General features: G+C 39.7%; 1 protein-coding gene across 1 annotated transcript in view; it reads left to right on the plus strand.

Moving 5' to 3' along the window:
• The window catches only part of LOC135073491 (zeta-sarcoglycan-like), a 30389-nt gene that overhangs the window by 15779 nt on the left and 1771 nt on the right, over positions 1 to 12839 (plus strand). Inside the window, exons 3-8 of the mRNA XM_063967676.1 lie at positions 9442 to 9667; positions 9865 to 10054; positions 10910 to 11102; positions 11208 to 11279; positions 11385 to 11456; positions 12630 to 12753. Coding sequence (XP_063823746.1) covers positions 9442 to 9667; positions 9865 to 10054; positions 10910 to 11102; positions 11208 to 11279; positions 11385 to 11456; positions 12630 to 12753 — 877 coding nt within the window. The remainder of the gene's footprint in view (positions 1 to 9441; positions 9668 to 9864; positions 10055 to 10909; positions 11103 to 11207; positions 11280 to 11384; positions 11457 to 12629; positions 12754 to 12839) is intronic.

Consider the following 12839-nt stretch of genomic DNA (forward strand, 5'->3'; position numbering starts at 1 on the left):
TTGCACGTCTGCGATCAGACTAAACACATGATCCTATTTTAATATTGTCACCCTGTATTACTGTGTTTTTTAGCAAATAAACGTTTTGAATTTGAATTTGAATTTGAATTTATGTCCATCATAAATACGTTGATCGTGATTATGGATATAGCGCATTTACCTGCTATGGCTAGACACTTTGTGACCACGAAGAGTCTCGTGCGAGCGATTTGCAATCTCTGAGAGCTCTGTGTATGAAATTTAGGAGCATAAATTAATTTTCAATTTCCCTTTGACATTTCGCTGAGCCGGCCGACATGTCTCGCAGGCGAGGTATTAGCCCGAACATGACACCCCTGTGCCTATTCGGTGCATCTATACGTATCTACTAGTTGGTTATATGATAAACTAGGCAAGATTTCGAGTTTTTGAGAAAGTCGTAAGACTGCAGATTTTCATGATGACGTTTATGTAAACGTAATTTAGGTAATCAAAAGTTAATATTTGGATCTATAATGGGTGGATGGTATTCGCTCTACTATCGCTCGAATACTGAGCTACCGTACTAGTTTCAATGAAATTCTGGGAACTAATAAGAGCAAAATATATTATATTTTTTGCATAAAAGTATTCATGTTATGAATCCGGAAAATATTTATAATTCTGGTTAAAAAATAAATGCTCTGAACGAATGCTTTAAATAGGTGTAGTACCTATCTCTCACGTAGGATGTAACTTGGATTACAATAAACTAACTGAAAAATGGGTTTAGCATTTCATTATGATTTGTAACATCATCAATATGAGTTTATGTTAGCAAGGTATAACGAATTCACGAGGACAGAAATATGAGCATCGCACAAGTTCGAATGCTTTCGAACTACAGAATGCAACATGCAAAAGCTATTCGGTTACATTGAGTGAATGGTTGTTCCTTCGAACCCGCTGGCCCGACCATTGTGTGAACATGAATATGACATTGCGGTGCACAGCACATCTGAGTACGTGTACTAGTCTAGCTACAGCTAAGTTTTGGTGAATTAATCAAAGTGTATTTGAAATTCAATTTCGATTGTTGGACATACGAACATACCTAGGCCTGAGTCTATTTTTAAATCATACCTATCTTCAATCAATACTTAATATTAAGTATTGATAAATATCACGCAGAATTATTAATATGTATCTAGTGATAATGGTAACTCTTTAGATATCTAATAAATACAAATTCCAAAGTTGCATTTGTTCGTAACCGTGTATCGTCGCACAGCGCAGCTCCGAATAAAAAGGCATCGTGTGGCCACAGTTAGTATTCTATTTTAAAATCGTTTGAATATCTACGAAGGAGACGAAATATTCCAAGTACACGGATGGTAATGATAGCACTAACGGGGGCGAAATGCGCTATCAAAAGGAAGTCAGCGAGTGTAGGTAGACCGGCAGTTCAGGGTTCGGCGCGTTGGTTCAAATATCCGTCGCTCCGGCGATGTTTCACCGACACGAAGGAGGAAGGAGATTTCAATGCAAGTGATTTATGAGCCACATAATGGGGCTGCGTTGCATTCGCTGCATGCAACCGAACCGAACGGCTAAACATCATTTCGTTTATTTTAATACACGGCTCCGAAGTCACAAGATTTGCATGCCCAATATTTCAAGCACATTTGCTGAGGGTGTATATGTTACTGTAAAAGCTCGAATTGCAGTAAATCCTAAGATATTCCAGTAAAACCTAAGATCTACCAATTTCTAATGGTAAATGTCCCAAAAGGTTTGCGATTCGAACTCTTACCACCATTTCGTTGGTAAATCTTAGGATTTACATTAATGGCACGGTAAATGTTGAAAAACAAAACATGTCATAAAGTGCTCAGCGCATCTCGTCATCATCATCATCATCATCAGAAATTACTTAAATTGGAAAAAATCGAATCTATCTTAATATTGAAGTTACCCTCTTTGTATTTCTAGTCGCTCACTTAGTAGGTAAGTAGTCGCACGGGCAGAATTTTAATATCTAAAATGGATTAAACATAACCCACTTTTTGTAAGTTCGTTCTGCATTTGATTATTAATCAATATTCGTCGTTAGTTAAGTTAATTTTTCACTTACTCAAATTCATACCACTCAAGTTATTAAAACAGTAAGTATGCCATCATCAGTCGCTAAGTTATTTTTTAGTCGATCGTTTTTTAATTCCCCATTAAGAATTACTCATTTTTTTATTCCTAAAACTAACATCTACCAGCTGACAGAGGTAAAACCTAGCATATACTGAAATCGAATGGTAAAAGCTCGAAAAAATCGTCGTATTTTCAGAAATACTTACATTTACCAACTCATGTCGGTAAATCCTAAGACTTACACTTAAATCTTAAGATTAACCGTAGTTCGAGCTTTTACAGTAACATATACACGATAATTTTATAGTTCGCAGATATTTGTTTTATGACGTTTCACGAAATATTGCATACGGTTCGTATGGTTCACTATTTCATTGTGACTTACGAGGTAGAGTGTAATTTGCTTCAGTGTGGTTCAAAGAAAACTTTCCTTTGTATTAGTATTAAAGTTCAAAATATCAGTAACTGAACAAACATGGTAAACATTAAACAAGTTCAGTCTTTTAATTTCCCAAGAAAGTACAATGTTCATGCTCAAGGGTAGCAGCTACGGGGTGTCTTAGCGATACGTCATTGGCAAATTGAAAACTTAATTTATGGGTCTGCCGGCGCGTGAGCTTACACAGCTTACCGCCTGACACCCGAAATATTGAGGATATTCTTATTTGTACTCGTTCTTCTTGCATTTGTTGCTCTGAGCCTTACAAAGTCGTTTGCTGAGTAACGCGACTAAAAATGTTGATGTGGATATGAATGCCGTTTTTTCGTTACGTTATGTTAAATGTTATTTATTTTTTCGATTACCCTAGCTAGAGGATTGTTGAGAAGCTTTATTGTTTAGTGTTTATAATGTTTTGCCGAAATGTTCATGAAGATATTTTTTGTCGCTCTCGTTTTGGCATCTTTAAAAACTGTTCGAATCATGTGTCAGGAGGACTGTGTACCGTATTCGAAGCGCAAAGTGCTACGTTATTCAACTTAATAGCCATTAGTTTGGTTCGTTAGCGGAATATTGCTAACGAATGTGCGGCGGCGCGCATTCCGCCGGTCGGCGTGCGGTGAAACGCTCAATTAGCACACACATTGGCGGACTACCTACGTTTCATATAAAATGCCAGTAATTCAACACAATCTATGAATTATGTATATGTTGCAGTCAAAGCCTGCAGCGCTACGCTCACTCAGGATCTCTATTACATCGTTTATCCGGTGATGTTTCGGGATGCGTCTACGATGATATACTACGCTCGCAGCCACGAGTGTGTGCCTGAATTGAGAATTAGTTCGTGCCACTTCGTAAGGCTTGATTTCGAGCTGATATTCCATGGCACGTTAGACATAAATCAATTGCTTTGTTTCGTTAAAGAGTTATGTTTTACTAGCGTAGCTTTGTATCATTTTAACTTATGATGTGCCTGACAAATAATAGCATTACTTTGCGTGACCTTCATTTCAAGACTTGTGAAGAAGCCTACGGTCATTTGCCGAAAGTTCTGTTTACTAGCTGCATGTGTGAAGAAGTCCATCTTCCAAAACAACCTTTTTAACATCTACCTGTTCGTGATCTTATTTGTGATTCAATGTCCAACGTGTCTTATTTGTTTGCGGCAACGAGGCTGTCCTATTAACAGAATCTGGGAGCGGAAGAAGCGCAGAAGTCGAGTTCCCGTGATGGGAATGATTAATATGGCTCATTTGCGGCGTTCGCCCACTCGCAGGGAGAACCACTGCGCTAGACCTGGAGATAACGTGCCAAGCGCGTTATGAAATAAACATACTTATTTTATTTAACTATTTATGAACGGAATATTCAAAATTGTGGACTGGGTGAAACTGTATTAGGTATTTTACATTCCGATAAAAAACAAAACAAAAAGCTCTGTGCTAATATTTTATGAAAAACTGAAACCGCATGCATAACCGCGCGGAAAAGCGATCACAACACCATTGAATAATGTTGCGAAAAAGTTTTACGCGAAAATCTGTGTTTTGTTAAAAGTACAAATAGCGAAAATGTACAAACAAATGTAGCCGACTCTTGGCGGCTGGCCTACGAGCTACGAGACTACGGCGCTACGAAGCTACAGCGAGCGCTACGTGCCCGTATCCGTGTACATCGTTTACGCTTCCCCAACCAGAATTTATTAGATTCCACCCCATTTATACCTTTTATCACCCTGTATTTAATATAATAACACAATTTTCTTGCATCGCATCGTTAGCATTAAATTATCGGGTGATTACAATGGGCTTCGTATAAAAAGTCATCTACGATAAAGTGCACTGCAATAACTAATGCTCTTTTGCATAATGTGTTTGTAAAGTAAAATACAGCTATATTTTTTATTGCGTGTATCAGAAAATTATCTCTTTACTTTTAAATATGAATCTTTCTTACAAATTTTTATAACATTGTATCATTAGTTTTAACAATATGGTTATTGCATCCTCAAAATGCCATGTGTAAGTGGACCAAAACATTCCAGCAAACCACTCTAACCAAGTCGGAACTTCATACAAAGTTATTTCATGAAACTTTCTACGCCTGGCCGCCGGGCACATGTTCAATTTATTCATGTAAATATTGAAAAATTCAATGGCTAGAAAAAGACAGTGACATTCAAAAGATTACTTCATAAAATTACTTTTCAAAGCTTAAAAGCTTGTAATGGCACGTGTATTGTCTTTATCTATAGCCATGCACGGACCTTTAAAATTTCGTCAGTGTTTTGCCGTTTATCTGAACAGAAGGTCCGCGAACGGCAAGTATTACCACTGTAATTGGTTTCTAATGCCGCGTAAAACCCCCAAACGTGTTGCGGGACTGGGCGGCGAGATAAAGTGCACGAAGCCTCTCACACAGATTTTGCTCCAATTTTATGTTGGCCTTTTTTTCTCGACCTACTTCAGATGCCCCGATTGTTGTGGAAAGCTAATTATAGTGAGTTTAAAGTTTACTACGAGCATTAAGATCTACTCAAGAAGATCTAATATTACAGTATACGCCTTTACTCGATATAAAGCTAGCTTAATACTAGATTTCATTTAATTTTCGTTCAAAATTTTCATTCATATAATAAAGCAAATTAACTATTGTAAACATCAACTTACCTTCTATAGAACGCAACCAAAATGTGTGCTCTTCCACACGAACGCCTCTCTGTTCTCGGCTCGTTGATTAGCTGTATCGAAGCTTGCTCAAAGTAGTAACTTCACTATTGCGTCGACAAATAATAGATCTACAAAATGTCTGGATTTTCCTTAGATTTTCATAGCCAGTCAGATATAAGTAATTTGTTTGTTCCATAAACACAAGCCAGCTCGCCGGGAGGGTTAAGAGTATGTAGAATTGAGCGCGCCGGGTTCCCCTCTTATTGTATCGGGATTAGGCTAAATCCTGCGTGCGACACGCTGGGTGCGACGCGACGCCGCGACGCGCGACGAATCTGTGTTTGCATTTTAAGCGGCTCTTCAACTGAAAAGAAAATCTGGACAGACAGCCCTGACAGTTTTATCCTCGAAGTAAGGTCAAATCGTAAAATAACCTTAAACGGTGACACTGAATTGAAAGTTTATTGAGCGTGAAATAAGTAGAGCAAATTAATTATCTAAATTAGGTGATTTTGCAGTCGAGACGTTTGGTATCTTGGTATGAAACCGTAAAAATGACTTAATTTGGTATGAAATTTACAACAGATGAACTTCTTAAATCAATTTCATAAATGTTTAAAATAACATATCCAAGGATGCTTTATACACCACTAACTTTTTATCACCGAAAAAAAAAATTCTGGGTAATGAGTTATTGATACTAATCCTATTTATGCAAAAAAAAAAGTTAAATAAAGCTACTCAAAATATCATCCCAAAATTGGTAATATTTGGACACACGCGTCGCTAGCACTATTTACGCTCAACGCAAGGCCGCCCGTTACTATGGAGAGAGATGCGACGTTGCCGGCCCGACGCTTCCTAAAGGCGGCGGTGTACGTTTGTTGTGCGGCCATTATCGGGCGGGTGCCCGCGGCCCCGCGCCGCCGTCTCGCTCGCCCGGCCGCCGGCCGCGGTCGGTCAGTTGCGCGCGCGCGAGCTCTTGATCGGTCGTGAACTGTCTTGTTAACATTGTATCAATCAAGTCAATAGTGTCGTGCAATTATTACGTTGTCTTACCAATTCACCTCACGTGAATACGTGTTAATGATACGTGCATTATTATTCTTGGCCGGAGAAATTGTGTAGTGCAGTTTTGCGACTGTACCGGGACAGCCACACTTCAGCACGATGCAGGGTGCTTATCAAAGCATTGAATTTTGCCGGTCCTAAGGCCGATCCTAAGCCCGGGTAAGTATGAAGGGAAAGTTGAATTATTTTTATTATTTTACCTAAGCGCCTACTAAAACCACCATCTAAAACTGTTCGCACCACTCAGCTGTTATGGCGGATCTTAAATTCACGAACTATGAACGACGTGCGATCTCAATTGGAGTTACACAGTAGGTATTATTATTAACTAGTGTTAAAAACTCACAGAAATACAACGTGACGTATTACGTAATTACTAAATTACTGTTTTCGTCCTTTGCCCTGCGTTCAATTACATTCTAATTACCTACTTGAAATGTTGCAATAAAAATAGCCTAGGATAGGTAGCTAAGTAATACATTATTATTATTCTGTGATGATAACACTGAAAGCCGCTGTTTTGGCAGATCTTTGAATTACATATTTCTTTTAAAGTCGTAGTAGCCTCGTAACGACACATTGGTGTGTATTCGTAACGTATTCACAGTAGGTAGGTATTTCATTGTATTATTAACTTACAATTAGTGTTAACAGTCAGAATACCACGTAAAGAAGTACGTAAGTGTAATAAAACACTTATTAGAACTCAAAATTACTTGAAATGTTGCATTAAAATGGTCTAAATTAGTAATAATAACACTGGAAGCGTGGTCAAGGCGTGAGCGAGACAGACAGATCAATGACCAATGTGCGAGCGCGTACGACTACTCTACTGAATGAACGAGCAGCGGAGTGGCCCAGCTGTGACGCGTAAAATAGGGACTAAAGAAAATTTAATAAAAAAATTAACTTTATAAAAATTTAATTATTTTTTTTTACTTTATAATTTTCACACATTTCTACATAACCTGTTAAAAATTTTCCGGTGATAAAAAAGTAGTGGTGTATAATGTATGATGATACATGAGGCGGGTCTAAATGCCACGTAAAATGCAAGTGCGGCGAACATAACCCTTACACCGCGCAAGGATGGCCACTAGAATTTTTCAGTGTGCAATGCCCTGTCGCGCCCGAATCCTTGGAAATTTATGGCCCTCGCCCGCTGACGGTGGCCAGTTTCACGAATACAGGATAGGGTGCTTTTGTACATGTCTCCGCAAAAGATGCGCTCTTTAGGGATATAGGTTGCATCGTCGCTTTGGTGCTCCAAGTTACAAGAAAGAAAAACTTAATTTACGCTTACTTAATAATAATATTTTTACTGAAATCACATTGCCTGTACTAGACTAGGCCTATTATTTATTCTGTTATAGTCAAAATGAAAACTCATAATCGATTAAAACCACTTTTGACTGCAAAAATCAGTCAAAACTGGTTTTGACTGATGATCTTGGTCAATATCACAGTCAAAACTGGACTGTAACAATTCTACCTAAATTTCTAAAGGTCGCGGGCATCTGCTTGCTGTAAAATAAATCTTATAATTTAAATAGAACTTTGAATACACTTCCATAGTTAACGTAAATAAGTTTGGAGAGCTAGTTACTTAATTGCCGGTTGTTGTTAACGAAGCTGCTGATTCTTTAATCCGAACTGTGCAGACAGTTAATCGTGTGGTTACTGCGCATAGCTGGCATGGTTACCGCTACAAATTGATATGTATGTAGACTGTTAAACTTGCTTATATCGCACAAGCTATTAAAAACTTTATGACCTACTATTTTAGTCTAACAAACAGAATAGTACGTACCTACACTTAATTTTATTACATCAAAAACAATTTCAACTGGATCGTAAAAGTATTCGTAGGCCATTAATTTTTTTTTATGCCTGTTATAGACATGGTGCATTGATTTAAATGTTAATGGTAGTTTAAAAAATATTAAAGCTATTTTAGTTAGTAGCAGGTCTACCACCTAATAAGTACGATTAGGCAGATGATGATGTAAGTATCTGCTTAATTTAATCGTCCATTAATTTAGATAAAAAGTAGGTACAATAAAACAATGCGCTTTCAATAAAATTGTTCCGATAACGTTTGAAACGTGTAAGAACGGGCTAAGTTGAAAGCATGGATTTAAGTTTTAAGGACGATATCCCAAGATGCCACGGCATCTGCGGGATTTGCGGCAGACGTGCTGGCGATCGCTGAGGAAATAAAGTTATGATTTATGCAAGCGAGATGTGTTGGGGCGCGATGCTCAAAGCTCGCTTCCAAACAGTGACCGCGACAAATTCCACTTTCACCAACACTAAACCCACCTATTGCTACTTGTTTCGAACACAGAAAGCTTTGTTCGGAAACATTTGCCAATATTTGTGTGAATGCACTTACATTTATTGTACTGAACTTACAGGACACGTTTGTATGGACTAATATTAATTTATCATTGAGTTTACAATTGACATGACCAATGAAAACTGGTTATCAGAGGTAGAGGTACAGTTTAGATGTAATCTCTACTTTGTGAGATGAAACTTGGCAGTTTGAGACGTGCCAACTGTAAATATTTTATTTAAAATAATAATAATAAATTGGCTTGGCCATTTTACACTGCGCTGCTACGTGCCTGTACTATGGGTACTAGACAACGGATATAAACATACTTAAATACTTTTTTTTTGCAAATAAATACATACATATTATATTATATATTATAAATTACTCGTAATACAGGTATCAGACTAAGCTATTTTATATCTAAAAATACATCTATTAACTACATAACAGGGTAGAGTTATTAGGTTGATATTCGGTCGTCTATTCATAAAAAAGCTGCACTTTTTGTACAAAAGTTTTGGAATGTAATTCAACGCTTTTGATACCAAATTATTTTTGTTTTCATTCAGCTCGTTTACCAAAAATGTTTTGCTGCATTCATGATGAAAACAAAAAACTAAATGTCTGGTATTGGCACATTATTACGGGATATTTCAAATTCCATCTAGTCTCCGACAGGTAGTGGAAAAAATGGGTTGCTCTCTATAGAGCGAATACTAAAAATGCAATCTCGCGTTCTTTTTAACTTTGAATAAAAACGTATAAAAGTTCCGCGGGCCTATTGGCATTGTTTCAAAGAAATATATTTCTTTCAGGATACCATACGCCGACAAGATCACCCCGGAGCCCATCCTGAACAACAATACGGGGCGGGACACAAAGGCCGACTCGATCAGGAACAGTTATAATAGCCAATTCAAAGTTGGCATCTACGGCTGGCGCAAGAAATGCCTTTACGTCCTCGTCATGGCACTCATGTTTATGATGATCATTAATCTCGCGCTCACGCTGTGGGTATTGAAAGTGCTGGATTTTAATTCGGTAATTTTGACTTTTATAATTTAGTTTTGAATGAAATGGATTGCTTTTTGTATAAATAATGTTTATAAACTTATTTTCCGGTACCGCAAAAGAAAGCGATTTAAGTAGATGAAGTACAGTTGCGAATATCTTAAGCACCTTAATATTTTGGAATCATTATACTTTTATGTCATCCAAACTTAATTTACCTTATTTAGGATGGAATGGGTCAGCTTCGCATCGTGCCGGGCGGGCTACAGCTCCTAGGTCAAGCTCTAGTGTTGGATTCGCTATTCGCGTCAAGCATCAAGTCTCGGAGAGGACAGCCCATTACCGTGGAGTCCTCGAGGAACTTCAGCGTCTCGACGCGGGATTCCCACGGGCTGCAGCAGAGTAGGCTATTTTTAGGTAAGCCCACCTGCATTTGCGAGCATTTTTAGGAACTACCGAGCTTTTTAGTGGCAATATATGTGATAATTATAGAAATATCTGGATGCATCAATGAGGGATTCAGTTTGATTTATTATGCACTATCAAATAATTTGTATTATAGCCAACTTGGTAATGAAATCACTATAATTTAATTATAGAGAAATTATGGACCTGTTGCTGCAATTGACACACAATCTCTCAATCAAACTCTAATGCCAACACAAACTGCGGTCGGTAGCATAGCTGCTGGTCAATAATAATTTGATTTAGTTTTAGTGCTAGTGTAGCTAATACGGTGTCTTTTATTAAAACCTATTTCTAAATTGCAAGCTATATCCAGTAAACTGCATTGTTTGATATTATTATAGTAAGCCAGAACTACTTTGACTCTAGATAAAAGTTTTTGCCAAAATCATTTCACGAATGTAATGCGACTAGAAACTAGAGCGCTGTAGTAGCGATCAAACGAAAGCAATTTTAGGAAACACGATGTTACAATTGCACTCGACTACGCCGGTGCCAAGTTACGTTTGGCATTCAATCGCATATCTCAACCGAACATGATACTGAGACTAGCGATGTCACTTTCGCTGTGGTCCCACAATCGGCTGGAAATGAACGTAGGGCATTTAAAAACCGTGTGTATCTAGCGATCTGTTAGTAGTAGTTAGGAGGTTTTTTCAAGGCTGACATCACACGGACTAATTGCGCTTACTGTCAACTATCGAACTACGCGTTTCCCTTAAAAAGTTCTTGTCGTACATGACCTCAAAATACTCGAAGATAGGTACACACAAAAAAGGTAAGCACTAACAAGTGATGTTTGTGCAGGCCACGACCGTCTGGAGGTGAACGTGGCGCGGTTAGAGGTCCGTGACGCAAGAGGAGCGTTACTACTCGGCGCGGGGCAGGACGCGGTCACCGTGGGCGCAGAGACGTTAACTGTGACCAGCCCCGCCGGGGTCAACCTGCAGAACGCGGTGCAGACTCCGCTCGTGCGGGCCCCGCCGGCGAAGCAATTAGTGTGAGTAACAGAAGCGTGACTAAAGCTGTCTAGAGACACCTGTGTGTTTACCTACGTGGGGCAGGACGCAGTCACCGTGGGCGCTGAAACGCTGACCGTGACCAGCCCCGCCGGGGTAAACCTGCAGAACGCGGTGCAGACTCCGCTCGTGCGGGCCCCGCCGGCGAAGCAATTAGTGTGAGTAACAGAAGCGCGACTAAAGCTGTCTATAGACACCTGTGTGTATACCTACGTGGGGCAGGACACGGACACTGTGGGCGTCAAGACGCTGACCGTGACCAGTCCCGCCGGGGTCAACCTGCAGAACGCGGTGCAGACTCCGCTCGTGCGGGCCCCGCCGGCGAAGCAATTAGTGTGAGTAACAGAAGCGCGACTAAAGCTGTCTATAGACACCTGTGTGTTTACCTACGTGGGGCAGGACGCGGTCACCGTGGGCGCTGAAACGCTGACCGTGACCAGCCCCGCCGGGGTCAATCTTCAGAACGCGGTGCAAACTCCGCTCGTACGGGCCCCGCCGGCGAAGCAATTAGTGTGAGTAACAGAAGCCCGACTAAAGCTGTCTATAGACACCTGTGTGTTTACCTACGTGGGGCAGGACGCGGTCATCGTGGGCGCTGAAACGCTGACCGTGACCAGCCCCACCGGGGTCAACCTGCAGAACGCGGTGCAGACGCCACTTGTGCGGGAAGCAATTAGTGGGAGAATTATAAATGGTGCGAAAGCGTGATCAAACCATGACAAGCGCCAAACGTTACTGCAATACCGGACGTAAAACAGTATAAGCCGAGACACTGGCCGGGACTGCAGAACGTGATGCAAACATCTGCAAACTTCACCTGCGAAACAATTACTGTAAGTGATCATGTCACGGCTAAAGGAGCGAGAAGCTACTATGTTGCCGGAACAAGGCGCCAAGGCGCTGACCGTGACTAGTCCCCCGGGGTTACTGCATGCAGAAAGCGGTGCAAGCAAACGCTCACCCCGCCTTGGAAACAATTAGCGTAAGTTATTCATAGCATAACAAATGGACGTTTAAAGTTTCCGCAAGTAATCTTTAGAACCTACAATTTGCCACAATTTTAGCAGTCGCGATCGAAATTTATTGGTAAAGGCAATTTTAGTAATAAGAAATTTTAAATAATAAGTTTAATGATACTAATAGAAATAAAAAAGCAACAGGAATTCGAACCCAGTTACATCAAGTAAGTAATTGGTGGAGTTTTAAAAAAAGCTTATTGTATTACATAACTGAAACCTCAATTTTACAAGTAGAGGGAAATATAATGTCAGATGAAAATTAATTAGCGACAAATGTATTCTTAAGTATTATTTACATGGATCTCTCCATAGTTCAAATAATTATTAGGCTGGGTTGCACTATCTTACTTTAACTTTGACAAACGTCAAAACTCTGTTAAACTCCATATAAAAACACCGGATAAGGTTATAGTCACGATTAAAATAAGGTGATGCAACTCAGCCTTAAAGTTCAGCGTTCCTAGATATTGACGATCTTCGTTTCGACAGGTTAGAGTCGCCGACGCGCTCGCTGGAGATGCACGCGTCGCAGAACATCGCGCTGGAGTCGCGGGCCGGCGACATCAGCGCCAGCTGCCTCACCACCTTCCACCTCAAGTCCGTCGCTGGCGCTGTTAGTATTTTTTTATTTTATTTATTTATTTAAAATATTTATTGCACACATAACAAATAGTGGTGCAACAGGCGAGCTTAAGTTTA

This window comes from Ostrinia nubilalis, chromosome 7 (genome assembly GCF_963855985.1).
Source record: "Ostrinia nubilalis chromosome 7, ilOstNubi1.1, whole genome shotgun sequence".
Taxonomy (NCBI): domain Eukaryota; kingdom Metazoa; phylum Arthropoda; class Insecta; order Lepidoptera; family Crambidae; genus Ostrinia; species Ostrinia nubilalis.